Raw genomic sequence first — 17,059 nt, 5'->3', positions numbered from 1 at the left:
TCTCTCTCTCTCTCTCTCTCTCTCTCTCTCTCTCTCTCTCTCTCTCTCATGCGAGTAACTAATTTTTTTAATGCACTTTATTATTAAGAGTCGCATTTCAGTTTTATTACTTTGTACTATCTTTACGTTTCAAGCTTTCTTATGAAAATACTAATAACAATATAGTAAATAATTTTTAAAAAATCTGATTTTTACATACACATAATCCATTTTTTATATTATTTTTAAACTCTTTAACCTTGTGTACTTACTAAATAATTAGAAAAAATAATTTCTTTTTTATGTAAATAGTAGCAAAGGAATAGCAAATAATTTGAGGATTATTGATTTTTTGCTTTGATTTGTATGTACACAACTTTTTTATTGGCTATACAGCTTAATATCAAGCTATCTAACTACCTGTGATTTGTTTTTTGTAATTGATTTTTTTAAGTAATGTTCTTTTAAAGCTAGTGCAAAGAAATAAATTGTAGAAGCAAAAAAGGCAGGAAATTATTACCATATATAATTTAATGTATTTTCTAATAATTTGACTTATAGTTCCTGTGATTGGCCCAAGTCACTGATTTCACGATATAAACATATAAACATTTAAGTTACGAGGAATATTATTGGAGTCTCAGTGGCTGTATATGTACGACATCCAGCCTGGTAAGTGAGGAGATTCTGGTTCGATTTTTGGCTGAGGCAGTATTTTCTGCAACTTTAGAAATCAAAATAAATACGCAATTGAGACCTTAAAATAAGAGAATTAATTAAATTATTATAATTGGGATTCAGTCGAATTTGACGTGGAAGGTTTGATTCATTTCGTACGTTAAAAGACCAAAAAATGTTCGATGCATGCGTCTGACACTGTTAAGCAATGTACACTGAGTAAAAAATTTACTTAATTTAAAAAAGTGTTTGCTTGAATACGACTGTGAACATATTTGTTTAAATTAAGTAATTATTTTCTAAAATCAAAGAAAGGAATTTATATTTAAAACTTCTTTAATTTTAGAAAATAAATGCTTAATTTAAACAAATGTCATATTTAAACAAACTAAATGAATCAAACCTTCTATGTCAAATTCGACTGAATCCTAATTATAATAATTTAATTAATTCTTCTCTTATTTTAAGGTCTCAATTGCGTATTTATTTTAATTTTTTGAAATTTAATACATTTTTTCTCAGTGTATATAATACCTTTCTATTAATTAATTATTTGCAATAACATCCAGCGAATGGCTCTTATTGGCATTATATTACTTTTAATTTAGTTATATTTTAAACAAAACTTTTACTTAGTTTTAATTAATATATAATTGTGATTTGAACTTTTGATTAGTTAATCGTTTGGTTGTTGAGATTCTACTTATTTCTCTTGTTTATCTTTTTGTTCACTAAAACGCATAGAAAGATAATTCCGTTCAGAATTTATAATAGCGTAAAAATATGAACAGAATCGCGGTCGAAAACTCGCAAATTGCAATTTCGTGTTTCTGAACCGAAATATTTTGTAACACTGATCAACAAATTTTGTATAACAATTTGTATTCTTTTTGAATTTTTATTTTTTTTGCTTATAATCGTATTTATGTGTTAAAACATAAATGACTCTGAAAAAAAGTTACTTGGCTTTAGTCCATGAAATAAAAGCTACATTTTAATTTTTGTAAATTAATAGCCTAACACAGGGCCCGCCACATTTTGCCCATTTCGGCCGATTTTGCCGATTTCGGGAACTACGCCTTTTATCTCTCCTTTGCCACGCAGCGGGTCTCGCAAGTGACGGTTGTGCCTCTAACAAGGGGAACTCGGCAGTCTCTGATCATCGATTTTAATAAAACTTTATGGGTGTGTAGTATTCACTCATACATTAATTACAGTAAAGCCGCAGGACCCACTATTCAGCCATTCTCGAGAAAATGGCAATAAAAAAAATAAGGGTATTTCCAGTACATATAAGTATCGTTACGGAAGAACAATTGTCGAGTTAGCGGCGTAGTGTCTCTGATAAGACGTTGACTACTACACTCGGGGTTCCAGGTTCGATCCCCGAAAACGAGATTTTTTTTCATTTAAATTTTATATTTTCAAATTGTTATATACAATTTTTTAATCGTTTTTAATTATTTAATATAAAATCTGTTATTTTTTTTAAATCCAGGAAATTAAAGAATTCAAGGAATTTAAAAATGCTCTTTTATTATTAATCAAATTAAAATTTCTCATGAATACAAAAAATTGCAATAACAATTTACAATGACTGTTTTAAGAACGTCGTATAAATCGTTATATCCATAACGATCCCCAAGTAAAACGGTTTTGTTCTTTTGTTCGAGACCTTAGCAGGTATACAAAACTTCTCGTTTAACGGAAAAGGTAGTAGCAACGCAGTCGTCCTTCGAGTTAGACGTGCTTCTTATATTTTGCAAAATATATTCGTGCTTTATTTATTTGTAATATGGATATTTTGGGACTGTCAACGAGCGCTAGTGTGAAAGAAGAAGAGCATCAAGATGTTGATAATAAATTGTTCTTAAAAAGTGCTCTAAACATAAGCGAGAAGTTGCTTGCTAAAAATGATTACATTCCAAAGGAGTCCGTGAAAGAACTTTCATCAGAAAAGGCAATAGTTATGGGCCACGAAATATATAACCGCATAGTCGATATGGTTAATGAGATGCGTCTCGTTGAGGAAGAACTAGTGCTTTCATCTGAAAAAAATATTGATGACAGTTTTATTGATTGTGCATCAATATGTGCATCAACAGAAGAATCGTCATCATAACATTCATCCGCACTTTCGGAAGAGTGGATCGATTCTTCAAAGAAAAAAAATTCAAATCAATAGATTTAGATTACAAACGGAAAGTTGTAACCATGACGAAAGAACATTCTAATTGGTCGCTACAAACATTACAGAGAAAAGGAGCATTGTTTAAAATATAAAAGCGATTTAAAACAGTACGTATACAATGCTTTTAACACATTTTATTTATTATGTTATATTATGTATTATGTATTAAACACATTATGTACATTATGTATATGTTATGTTATGTATAAAATTCTATTGATTAAATAGTTATAATGCTTTTTTTTTTTGTTATTAGATGGGAAAAAGATGTATTATCTGGTGGGACGCGATTTGATAATCTGTTTACCATCAATTCTTGGACACTTGATCGATTTAAAGAAGTTAGAGAAAAATTCGAGCAAGTCACAACAAGAACATTGCAACAATGGGCGATGGCTGCTGCGCAACAATTTCTTTCCAGCACATTTACATTTTTAGCAGGAAAAACGTGGGCTAATGATTTTAAACGAAGAAATAATATTCGGCAACGACAGATTATTAAATACGTTACTGAAAAAAAAGTAGGACGAAGTTTTAGCTGCTGCAGATAGATTTAGAAAACAAATTGAACCACTTTTGCAAAATTTTCACCCAGATTTTATAATTAATGCAGATCAAACTGGTTAATATCAGTCAACGATTGATCGGACATTAGCACAGAAAGGCGTGAAATTTGTATTTGTTAAAAAAAAGTCTTCATAAAATTTCTCATTCATACACAGCCCAAAACGCATTAACTTGTTCAAAAAAGCTTATACCAAAAGTATTTCTCTGTTTACAAGAAACTGGAGACAAATTTGGTCCAATAATACAAAAACAAGTTGATGCTCTTGTTGTTGAATTTGGAAACGTTACCGTCAAATGTTCTAGATCAGGAAAGTTAACTACAAATATTTATAAAGACTTCTTAAAAGAAATATTACAGCTAATGTAAAAAATGAAGTTCTTATTAATAGATTCTTGGGGTGGTCAAACAAATTCACAAACATACGATGAAATTTTTGTAAATGATGAGGATATTCCATCTTGTCAAATAAAAATTATTCCGTCAAAGTGTACTCCTTTATGCCAGCCATGCGACGTATATTTTTATAGACAAGTTAAAAATCTCATTAAAAAATTACAAAATTGTACATATCTCCTTAAAAGCAATAGAGAAATAGTCAATCGTGAGGATGCTATTAAAATACAATCTTTAATTCACAATCAATTAAGCGCACCAATCTTTTGTGACATGTTAAAATATACATGGTTTGCATCTAAAATAACAAATGAAAGAAGTCTTTAAAAACGTTAACGAAGTTTGTTTTCCAGATTCTATTAATAAAACAAAATGTACAGACTGCGTATGAAATGTCAATGATTTTATGTGCATGGTGCAACGAACCATTATGTTTTAATTGTTTTTATGATAAATACCACCCTAAAAGCTGTAAACTTATTGTAAAACAGTCATTGTAAATTGTTATTGCAATTTTTTGTGTTTATGAGAAATTTTAATTTGATTAATAATAAAAGAAGGAATTTTTAAATTCCTTGAATTCTTTAATTTTCTGGGTTAAAAAAAAATAACAGATTTTATATTAAATAATTAAAAACGATTAAAAAATTGTATATAACAATTTGAAAATATAAAATTTAAATGAAAAAAAATCTCGTTTTCGGGGATCGAACCTGGGACCCCGAGCGTAGTAGTCAACGTCTTACCAGAGACGTTACGCCGCTAACTCGACAATTGTTCTTCCGTAACGATACTTATACGTACTGAAAATCCTTATTTTTTTTATTGCCATTTTCTCGAGAATGACTGAATAGTGGGTCCTGCGGCTTTACTGTAATTAATGTATGAGTGAATACTACACATAAAGTTTTATTAAAATCGATGATCAGAGACTGCCGAGTTCCCCTTGTAAGCTTGGAGCCGCGACTGGTCGCGACCGTCACTTTCTTGGCCCACCGCGCGGCAAGGGGGAAATAGAAGGCGTAGCTCCCGAGAGTCGGCCAAAATGGGCAAAATGTGCTGACCCTTGGCCTAACATATAAAAATAAAACAACAAAGTATATTTTTTACTAAAATTTTTTATTTTCATGTTTCATACTGGCTGTGTTCCAATAATCACTGTCAGTGCTAAAAATCTGTTGTATTTGTAATACAAACTATAGATTTTTAATACTGGCAGTGTGAATATCGCAACGCAGGCACTGTCACAAAAATTTCTCTAAAATTTTTTTTAAATGTTATATTATTAGACGGCTTTTAAGCACTTATCATAATAAGCATAGTATCCGGGATATCTCCACATTTTCATAATTGTATCACATATGATATATATGCACTACATTCAGTAATAACGCTGTAGTTCGCAGGAAAAATTTAGTTGTCTGTTTACATCATTAGATCTATTCGTTTTCGATGAACTTTGCACTAGTTTTGTAATAAGTTTATAATAAATTAGAAAGAAACAAGAATATTTTCTTTCACTCTAACTTATTGCAATAGTCTGCACTTTGTAATGATTCATCATTTTGCCGTTTACAGTCATGTCGTTAGTTTTGTCGTTTACCGTTACCATTAACGTGGAGAGTTTTCAGCTGATCAGAAGCTTTAATGTTCTCAAAATAAAGATAGTTATAACGTAGAAGTAAAATTCGGGACCTTCATCGTTCTATAAAAAATTAAAATACATGTCTTATTTACAAATGCTTATAGAACTGCTGTACATACTAGCTTGAAAAAGAAACATAACTTTTAAAGAAACGATTATGTTTGCAATCAATATTACTAAATTAATTGGAATTGATAGTTTAGTTTTTGTATTGACTAGTGTAATAGGGGAGCGGTGCACTTGGACACGGTGCATTTGGACACAGCCAATCACAGCACCGTGTGATTAGAGACATTTGTAAGGTCCCTTGGAACAGCGACTTGTGATTGGACTGTGTCCAATTGCCCCGTGCCCAACTGATATACACCCGTGTAATAGGGCCTCAGTAGAATACCCATGTAACAATGTGCTATGATCACAAAAAATTAAAAAAACTGACGCGAACCTTTACGTTGTAAAGGTATATACTTGGGCCCATGTTCTGAACTCCTTTTCATCGCTAAAAGTGTCTTTAAAAGTATTTTATAAATGACTTTTAAAGATACTTTTAGCGATGAAAGAGAATTTAAAATATGGATTTTGATTTTATTCTCTTAGCATTCACTATCAGTGTGCGATAATAAGGAAGTGCATAAGTGAAATACCTCGTGTACATGAGATATCTCGAGATCTATACGCAATATGTTAAAATACATGTTTATATCGATAAGTTGATAATCATATTAAGTACCAAATAAATAGGTGAAATTTTAGATTTTTTTTTCTATAACACTTATGTGTCTTTTTATGTATAACATTTATGTATAAATCTCTAATTCCTTATCTACTTATATTACATTAAAATATTTATGTTAAACCCTCAAACACCGCTTTGGGTTACATCCAAGCCAAAATAAAACGTGTGTCATTTCTAAATGGTAAGGAATTATGGCTCACGGTTTGAGGGGGGATTTATATATCTCTAAATAAATATTATTTTATCATTGTAAATAAATTATTTGTAAAATGTACAGTATTTTTAAAACTATAAACTGTACATACAATGCATCGCAAAAATATCGCAATTGTTAAATGTTTCGAAAATAAAATTGTTTAATGCATCTTCTATATAGAAATAATGTATTGTTTTTTTATAGTTTATGTAGATTAATTATATATTTTTTTGTCACAATTTTATTGTATTTATTATTTTATTATTTTTAAAGGAAAATAAGATATTTCACATTGGCAGTTCATATGATAAAAGTCTAAAATTACTCAACATTGTCTCGTAAAATAATTATTCTTTTTAAAGCTAAACATAACATATTTTTTTCAAAAAATTTAAGTCAAATCTTTTAGATTTCTATATATTGAAACGCTCGTATCTGTCTTTGGAACAATTTTATAATTTTTATAAAAGAAAAGTCTTTCGTAATTACTAGAAATCTTTTTCTGTTTTTTTTTTTTCAAGATATTTCGAGTTTTGTGACATTTTCAATAATATCCTTTTTTCTTAATATCTGGCGTCGATATCGATTAAAAAAAGTGTTCAAAGTCGGTGCATTAAATCCCGAGATATAAGCACAACAAGAACTCCGGATCACATATCTAGGTCACCTAGTGTAGTGAAATAAAGTAACAAATGTAAAGCGGTGCCTGAGGGTTAAAAACATTACGATAATATGCCGACGAAATGTTTTAAGGATACCACCCACTCTCGAGCGCCAAAAAATGACAGATTTTCATGAATTTTTTATGGAAAAATGGTTAGTGCTAGCAATGTCGCATTTATACATATCGTTTATCTATACTTTCATGCATATCCACGCATATTTGTAGAAGAAAATCATAAAAAATGGTCGAGATATTCACATCGGCAGCAGATATGTTCACGTCGTTTTTGTCAAACTGCTGACATTATACAACCAACATCAGTTGTCTGAAACACAAACGCCAAAATGATTTATAATTAATAAGGATAAGTACATACACTAAACTTCACGAAAATGGAAAAAGTACGAATTGATAAAATTGTGCTTGTTTAAATAATAAAATGCAATTCCGCACCATTATTTTTCGACTTCAATTGTCCAAAATAAATTTCAGATTTCACAAATTGCTCAGTTTATGAAGTTTAGCATACAAAGAAAATAGTTCTAAATATGCTGTCATACGCGCAAGTTATTGCGTTGAACCGTTTTCTCTGTATACTGTCAGCAAGCCCGAGAAAACATGTTTTGAGAAAAACGCGAAAGTTTTTGCTTTGATTATGTCTGTTGTGTAGGCATATAAATAGATTTGGTTTATTCGGCTATTCCTGGTCCAAAAAGAGCTCTTCTTCATAATCATCAAGTTGCGCTGCCCTGTATTCGTTTATCCCAGTACTCGTTTTCGGCCGTTTTATACTTGCGCGATGCATTTAATCAATGCGTTGTCCATCCATCGCATTAGCGACTGCTTTATATTTATGTCTGATACAGATGCCCACGAGTGTCATAACTTAAAATAGTGTAATATCCTTTATTGAATATGCTTGCCGATAAGTACGTTGCAATTTGTAGCTAGCTTTAAATCTGCACGCACGTGTGTCCTTCACATACACATTCACACATCTATTCATGCCTATTCATATATATGTATGTACAATGATGAAGGGGGAACCAATTTAGACTTCTGAAAATATTTGTTAATAGTCCTCATTTTTCTATTCGAGGATAAGTGAGTTCAGATATACTATACGTCAGTCGTGTGTGTGCGAACTCCAAATCGTGTCTCGGAACTAAATCACTCAAACTGCACTGTAACTTCGAGAATTTTCGAGAAGTCGCATTTAAATTTTCAGTAAATATTCTTAAATAGTTGTTTTTTGAAAAAATAAAAAAAAAAGATTGAAAATTTTGACCTTTCAGAGTGGACGGTACCCTTAAAAGGATTTACTTGATGTAAGTTATCGCTTCTCAATTAAATGTCTCATTTGTGTTTAGAATACAGAATATCCCAAACTCTCCTTCGCAATTTTTGTGGGAATGTAGAACGGATTGAAGTGAACATAAAAGTCCTATACTTTTGCAATATTCGCACTAAATCTTGAGATATTAATTAAAAAAGATTGGTGAATGATTACGTGCGGTATGCTAGATGAGCTATAGTGGCGATGAGCTATAGTGTGCTGTTATGTACTTGTACATTAAGTCAAATTGAATAAAAGAGTTATCATTGCAGCCTGTTATCATTTTGCAAATAACCGTGTAGATTTTTAGATTATTAATGAAAGAAAATTGTTACATGATTGTGCGCGATAATGCACAAATTTTTTTAATTAATATCTGAAAATCTATGTGGTCATTTGCAAAATGGTACATGACTTTCTTGTTCAGTTTGATCTAATGTATAAGTATATAATGGCAAACGGCGCTACTACAGTTTACCTACCATATCATGCATCATCATTCACTAATTTTCTTTAATTAATATCTCGACTATTGTAAATATTGCAAAACGGTACATGATTTTTATGTTTAGCTCAATCCGCTCTATGATTCCACAAAAATTGCGGAGAAGAGTCTGAAACATTCTGTATAATAAAAATATTACGTAATAATGTAATATGTAAATATGTTATTAGATAAGTCTAGTTGATGTCTAAATTCTTCATTGCAGGAAAGTATTAGATATCAGAATAAGATGTCAACGTTCCTTGGGTTTATTGAGGAGATACCAGGCATCTCGGTGGACCGTTTTGATGGAGAAAACTTAGACTCCTCTGCGTATTTTCTTAGTCATTGTCACACAGATCATATGCATGGATTAAATGATGAGTTTTTTGCACATTTACAACGATTCAACAAATATCTTTATTGCAGTCGCATCAGTAAAGATTTTTTAAGTAATGTTTATCCAGAGAACTGTATCAAAGATATTGCTTTTAATAAAAGAGTTTACGTGGAATATAGAAATAAAAACGGAGCTGCTGATGTTCTTTTTGTAACGTGTATTTACGCTGGACATTGTCTTGGCTCCATGATGTTTCTTTTTGAAAAGGCTGATAAATTAATATTGTATACCGGAGACTTTAGAATCAATCCGGCGGACTTTCCAAATCTCGCACCTTTGCATTTTCGTAGTGGTTCCGAGTTATTACCAAAGAAGCTGACAAAAATATATTTGGACACAACATTTTTGGATCCTAATTTTGCTACATTTCCGACAAGAACGGATGTTATAACTACGATGTGTAACGTTATTAAGCAATGGCTAGCGCAAGGCCCAAGGAATGTTGTTATTCTGGAATGTTCCGCTACGTATGGCTCCGAATTTCTTTTCATGGAGTTGTCAAAATTTTTTAGAAAACCTATTCATGTAAAGAGCAACGTATATCCTAATTATTGTCATATCCCAGACTTGAAATATCACGTTACAATTGATCAAAACGCTACACCCATACACGCTTGCATGAGCAAAAAGGAATGTTTATATTTAAAGGGTTTAAAGTGTTGCCCTGACATTTTTAAAAAGAATATACTGACTATTGTACCATCTACATTTAAATGGAAAGGAAAAGATACGAGCGTAATAGGAGCATGGGATAATGTTAGGAAAAGAACATTTAATCTATGTTACTCCATGCATTCTTCCTTTAATGAGCTTAAAGCATTTATACAATATTTTAATCCGGAAAAAATATTTCCTTGCGTTTGTCCAGACGGTTTAGAACACAAAATATATTATTTACTAGAAGAAATCAAAAGAAAGCCGAAGGAAGAGAAAAAAGATATAGTTAAGGACAATGAGAAATATATATTGCAAGTTCTGAAGCACAAAGATATAGATAAATCTTGGGCTGACGATTACTAATATAATTCGATAGTTATATGCGTGATAAAATCTTCAGTATTGACTGATATAATATATATCTTGTTTTTATTCTTAAATTTTAATAAATCCTGTATTATCAGATATATAGTTATATATAGTTACTTATTATAAAAAATAATCTTGTATAATTTATATATACAATAAATATATAATAAATTATATATAATATATTATATATTATATATATTATATATAATGTCAAATTTTTACCAATTTATCTTTTAATATTCTTGTTCCTGAAACCGTTCTTAAGCAATACAAAAAAGAAATAACTTGTAGAACATTTACATGTACATTGCTCTCTTTCCCTCATGCTTGTTTCGTTTTTGTTTTTACAGAAATTCATATCGTTTTTGCTTCATAAATAAAGTAACAAAAAAATGGCGACTGCTACAGTGGTAACTGTTGCGCTGGCTCAAGAAAAGATATGGCTTGACAAGCCATCCTACGACAAAGCGGAACGACAATATTTTGAGAAAATGGCCAAGGTAAGGAATTGTCGTTGTTACTAAAAAAACACCTATTATTCAATGAAATGAAGAAAAAAAAAAGGAGAACTGTCAACAGAAAATAGAATGGAGTAAAAATTATTTTATACAAAACCCGCCAAAAGTTGCAGAGCGACTAATTATCTCAGAAAATATTGATTTATTTAAAAATGCTTGAAAAAAACAATAATAGTAGAGTTTAAAAAAATAGTTAATAAAGTTTAAAAAAAATTATCAAATGTTGATATTTATTTGACCTTAGGATGACCTTGAGAAGCGTTGTCAAGGTAAACATAAAAGTCTTAAATCTAAACTCCTATTTTTCATAGTATATCCTTATATGTTGAAATGTTTCTAAAACTTATAAATAATAAATCTTTTTCCGATGAGAACTTTCAAAGTTATGAGTCTTCAAAGTTTTATTATCGCAAGCATTAGCATTATTTAAGATGTAGATGTAACCCATCTCGTAGTTGGATTTACACTTCTTTTGTATGTGCGTGTGCCAGCAAAGATAAGTATTCCACATGGTTGCCATTCCCGTAATATTTATGACTCCAAACCCTCTCTGCTGACACACACACACACAATAGAGAGGATTTGGAATCATTAAATGTTACGGATGTGACGATTCTTGAAGTTTTTATCTGCTGATATGCACTTACACAAAAGAGATATAAATCCGATTGGGCTACTTTCACGTGATATACTTTAGGTATCCGTTATGTCATTCCAAGATTAAATAAATATCAACATTTGATAGCTTTTTTACACTCTACTACTTTTGTTTTAAATATTTTTTTTAAATAAATATTTTTTAAGATAATTAACCGTTCCGGAACTTTTGGCGGACTCTGTATACATACGGGCCTCTTGATGAAGAATGTCTTGGTGTCTTCAGTAACTGCGAATCTTAAGTAACATCGAGGGTGATCATTTTCGTTCATGTCCTTTGAGAGTGTATTTGTGAATAAGTCCTAGATTCTACTAGTCCTGGCCCTAACGTCCGCAGCTGACATGCATATTTCATTTTCTTGTGTTCTTGTATCGCATTTGCATCCTACCGTGTAAAACTAACATCTCTGACACACTTATGCGGGAATATCTGGTGATAAGAAAATAACATTTGTCGTTTGTTCGAATAACGCTTTTAAAAAATGTTGAGAAAAATTACAATATATAATAGAAAAAGAGTCGAACCTTTTCTCAGTTCGATGTCTGAATTTTATTTATAAGCTGAAATTTTTAAGATCTTTGATAATCGATAAAACAATTTATGACTAATGTGATTGTTTTTTGTCTATATTTCTGTCTTAATAATAGTTAAAGTTATATTAAAGTATACATAACATATAGTCTAATGTTTACATGTATCAACATATTCAACATATTCAAACACTGCACATTATTACATTAAGACGTTTAATTATAGATTGTATGCTTTTATTAGATGCCCTATATTATATTAATTGCACAAGAGAATCGATTTCACTTTTGCTTGCCGCATTATTTGAAATATATTAATTTACATTTGCATAGCTTGGAACATGTTTTAAGGTGGTGTCTCGTAAGGTTTCGGGAGGCTGCACGCTTAAATGTGACAATTCTATAACCGATAAGTGCCAAGATTTAATAAATACTAACACTCTGAAGTCTAAAGCCGAGAAATCTAAGGATAACAAATCGCTAGCTTTTGAAAACGAATCGAATGAAAATGCGAAACGTTCTAAGTACCAATCTAGAAACACGAAAACTAATAAAGAAGCCGTGGATGTATGCAACATGCAAAATAAGCAGAATATAATGACGAGTGAGAAATTTGATAACGCGAAAGAGAAGGAGAGTGTTTCTCTGAACGGAAAGTCCAAGAAATATAACGCAAAAGAGGCTAAGGAAAAAAAAAACAAAGAAGATACGAGAAACAAAAGCAAAGGAAGCGGAGGAAATGATATTGACGGAAATAAAGAAACTTCAATGCCATTTGCGAGGAATAAAGAACAATTGCCCGAGCAGGTATACGCTCCAATACAAACCTATGAATTTTCATTTAGTGTGTATCGATAAAATTGTATTTATGGAATTTTATTTCTTTATCTTATTTAAATATTTTTTCCACATTATAGAACCGTCGGAAATATCCCTCGCCGATTTTAACGGACTTTAGAAATATTGTATCACAGTAAAAAAATATTAAACCTATATGCCTATCTTGACATTTAGGAGTTGAAACTAACTTTTGAAAATAACGAGTTTCTTTTTATTTCCAGCGAATATCTTCGAAAGTATGAAGTATGTAAAAAATGATTTATATAAGGAAGTTATATGGTATTTGATAATATATATCTTCATAATATTACATTCAGATTTTTCAAAAATATCAAATTTTTTTATTTATTCCTCTTCGTTTTTTTTGTAGATGTAAAAATTTTTATCTGTCTATAATAATATGATATTTGTTATCCGATTGGATTTTTGGGAAAACTCAATTGCGTCATTCTTCTATTACAAAGTTTAATATTGTCTTATTTCGTTCAATTTTTTTTTCTTGCTCTGTTTTCTACACGTTCGCTCTATACGTTCTCTTGTTCACAGAATTTTAAGCTTTTTTTTAGCAATATAAATAAATGTATTGATAATAAATATGAGATACGTACACATTATAAAACTGAATTAATGTTGCTAATACTATGTCTTGAAAAGAATTGAAGAAAGAAACCCACATATTGTACAGTAAATTGCTTCAACCATTCAATAAAACTGTATCAAATTCTTGTTTAGTTCCTACAAAGTATTCTTACAACTACTGAGAATGCATTAGAACATATATCTACGCAATATATTTCTACTCAAGTTGCATATGACATAATTAAGAATAATTTGTATTTATCCTGTAGTGTGGGACAATATGCATAGAATAAGCAGTTATTGGATGTGTAAATGTCATGTAGCAAAAAAGAAATAACATAGTGCATAGTGTAGCATATTGCATTGGCGCCTATAATACAAAGTCACTATTGCATTTTCCTAAAAATATAATCGGGTAAATATATCATTATATATAGATTTATTTAATATACAAAAATATACTCTAATTTTTATTTAAATTAAATTTTTAAGATCTATAAAAATAATAGGAAGAAAAGTACATAGAAAAATAGATATTTTAGAAAGTAGATATTTTAAAAAATTTGATTATATTATTATAAAAAGCGTCAAATAAACCTTCCCATAAATAATTTTTTTTATATCTCATATTTTCGAAGGTATTTGTTAAAAACTAAAAAAATTTGTTATTTCCGAGAAGTTTTAACTTCTAAATGCCGAGATTAACACATAAAAAAATATGGTTCTAATATTTTTTGCTGTTTTTTAACATATCCAAAACCCATAAAAATCGATGAAAGACAATTCGGACGATTCTCTTATTAGAAAAATACGCTTATTACATTTTTCAGTCGAAGAAATGGCATTTATTTCTTTGTTTCATGTTATACTATTGTCTGTCACAAATATTGCACTCTGGAAAAATAATGTGCAATTAATATTTATATTTATTATAATATATTCGACTTATATATTAGTATGCGATTTAGTTATGCTTTTACGAAGTAATATTTCTGGATGTGAATGTGTGTAAACGTGATATGCATGGATGATCACGGCTAAATTGCGTGTAAAAAATGTTTCGAGCAATTTTTACTTTTTTTTCTTTATAAACAATATTTAAGGTTTTGCATGCAACGAGAAATTTAATCAAATGTTTTTCAACAATTACTAATCTCTAACGATTACACTGCATGTTTCTTTCATGAAAATACACGGATTAACAAGATTATATTTATCTTTGCTGTTCCTGTACTTATTCGATTACCGTAAAATGGGGTTACTTTGAGACTGTAGGGTTTACTTTGTGACACAGTGAATATTGGTCAATAGTGATAATTATCACTATTGATCAATACAGTCACTCTACAGTCACAAAGTAACCTCATCTTACGATATTGATTTTTGTAGTATACTACTATCTATATATTACAAAGTTTAGTTCTTGATACTTTTGCTATAATATCCGCAATGTCTATCTCCACATAAAGTAACTTAACAATATCTTTAAATACACAAAATTATATACTAAATCGATATTATCATTATTGAATTTTTTATTTATGTTGTGTATAAAAATAGATGTATATATGTAATTTCTTTGATGAAACTATTATGCAAAAGTTGTATTGCAAAATAGAAGCGTTTATTTTTATATTATCTGATTGTATATATAAATACGTATGTACACAAACATAGACATACATGTAATATCTCGTTTTATTTTTAATACTCAAATATTTTGAAAAGTAAACGTTTTTTGAAAAATATTTCAGACGAAAGTTGTAAAATTATGAGCAAGATGATAACTGCGTCAATAAAAAATTTATTTAAAATACATTGCAATATCAACTTCAACTTTTTTAAATGGAATCATATGGGTTTTTAAATATAAAAATCAATTCTTTTAGGATCATTCTGAGTATAAAAATATTGGAATAAGATTACTAAAACATAAATACTTCCCGAGATATTTTATATTTTATCCTGATACACATTTTTCGATAAATGTGTTAGAAATATAAATTTCAGAAGAGAAAATACTAAATTTTAGAAAAACAATTGAAAATGTGGAATAAATATATCAAAGTTTCATAGATTATTCTGAAATTCTTGAATTTTTTCAAATATTCTCACTTACTATTTTTGACATTGCTAAACCAGTGTTACGTTCTCGAAAAACTAATAATTTCAATTTGTTTTATATTAGCGAAAAAAAGTCATATCATAACAAATAAATATGCGTTGGGAATAGTAAGAATAGCACTTTAATGTGATAGTTTCCGAAATACTGAAAAAAAATTATTAGAGATTTTATAAGTCATTGAAAATTGTCAAAAACCTCATTTTTTGCACTTCTAAGTTTAAATATCTAAAAAATTTGACGTGATACGACATTTTGGGGGTCAGATTCGTAATTAGCACGTCAAAACCTAGTTGGAACAACTGCATTTACTTTTAAGGCCAAAATGGTGTCGACCAGTGATATCTTTATATCTCTTGAGAACCGATTAATGATACTAGTCTTTGCACGCAATATATCTATAAGATAACGAAATTTTTGTTAAAGTTTATCTATATTTTTATACAACAATCGATTCCTATTATCTTCGTACAAAAGTATTAGATTAAGATGAGGTTACCGAAAAGTAAATACAAGATATTTCATATTTTATATTATAACACTAGGATAAAATGTCAAATATTTCGGAAGTATTTACTTTTTTTATAAGTTTATTTCAGTACGCACATTAACTTGAAGAATTGATTTATGTAAAATAACTATATTATTCTATTTACAAAAATCAACGTAACTTGCCATTGATTGAATGAACAAAGTAATAGGTCAAGTTTTCTTTTTTTATTAAAATATGTCCCTCCTTTTCGCCACTATACAACCTTAAGAAAATGTTATATTGATATCTTATTTACAAGGAAACGTACAGGAATATCGCGATGAAATAGTAGTTTACGTTGAATCTAATTATATAAGATAAAGTTATATCCTAAGAAATAATTTTTTTGAAATTAAATGGAAACACTTTTATACGCGCGCGCTATTTGTACTACTTATTCGCACATGTGCCGTCCACACAATACATACTCGTCCTATTTTCTTATTATAAGAGATGACAATCTGTACAGACATGTAGAATATCTAACCATATAACATTTCAATTATATAATAAAAACAATAATAATAACATGAATTATTTTATACACACTAACAAAATCATACAAATATTTCTAAATTTTTTCGTTAGAGACCATTAAATAATTATATCACATTGCGAAGGAGGATCTATTAAGTTCCGTGATAGTTTGTGATAGTAAAAAGAGCAGAAGTAAAGATTACGGAACGTCACACGTATTTTGTATTTAAATTTGTATATCTAAAAAAAGATATTATATTTTGTAATAATAATTTAATTTTATACTAATAATAAAAATTGTAATTTTAAAATATCTATTTTTTTTAAAACGTTATTTTTACTAATTAAAATCACAAAATAAAAAAAGTAATTAATTTGATATTATCCCTAAAACATTAATTTGTATTAGAAAAAGATAATATATAGCGCGATATCTCTCTCTCTCTTTCTCTCTCGTAATTTTATATATATATATATATATATATATATATATATATATATATA

The 17,059-nt window shown here is 29.3% G+C and overlaps 1 protein-coding gene across 11 annotated transcripts in view; it reads left to right on the top strand.

Annotated features, from left to right (window-relative positions):
• LOC116843358 (probable elongation factor 1-delta) overlaps window positions 1–17,059 on the top strand; it is a 49,410-nt gene that overhangs the window by 2,366 nt on the left and 29,985 nt on the right. For 3 of the 11 annotated variants that reach the window (XM_032813747.1, XM_032813776.1, XM_032813738.1), the window contains exons 2-4: window positions 541–651; window positions 10,650–10,799; window positions 12,339–12,812. In XM_032813747.1, the coding sequence (XP_032669638.1) occupies window positions 10,692–10,799; window positions 12,339–12,812 (582 nt within the window). In that variant the 5' untranslated portion in view covers window positions 541–651; window positions 10,650–10,691. Of the gene's footprint in view, window positions 1–540; window positions 652–8,345; window positions 8,379–9,096; window positions 10,395–10,649; window positions 10,800–12,338; window positions 12,813–17,059 lie in introns of those variants that run through there. The other 8 variants (XM_032813801.1, XM_032813790.1, XM_032813752.1 and 5 more) reach the window with 5 other exon arrangements.

Source organism: Odontomachus brunneus, unplaced genomic scaffold (genome assembly GCF_010583005.1).
Source record: "Odontomachus brunneus isolate Ranch 3 - 2012 unplaced genomic scaffold, Obru_v1 Obru_scaffold_003, whole genome shotgun sequence".
Classification (NCBI taxonomy): Eukaryota; Metazoa; Arthropoda; class Insecta; order Hymenoptera; family Formicidae; genus Odontomachus; species Odontomachus brunneus.
The sequence above is the reverse complement of the archived record's forward strand: the minus strand, read 5'-3'. Positions and strand labels throughout refer to the sequence as shown.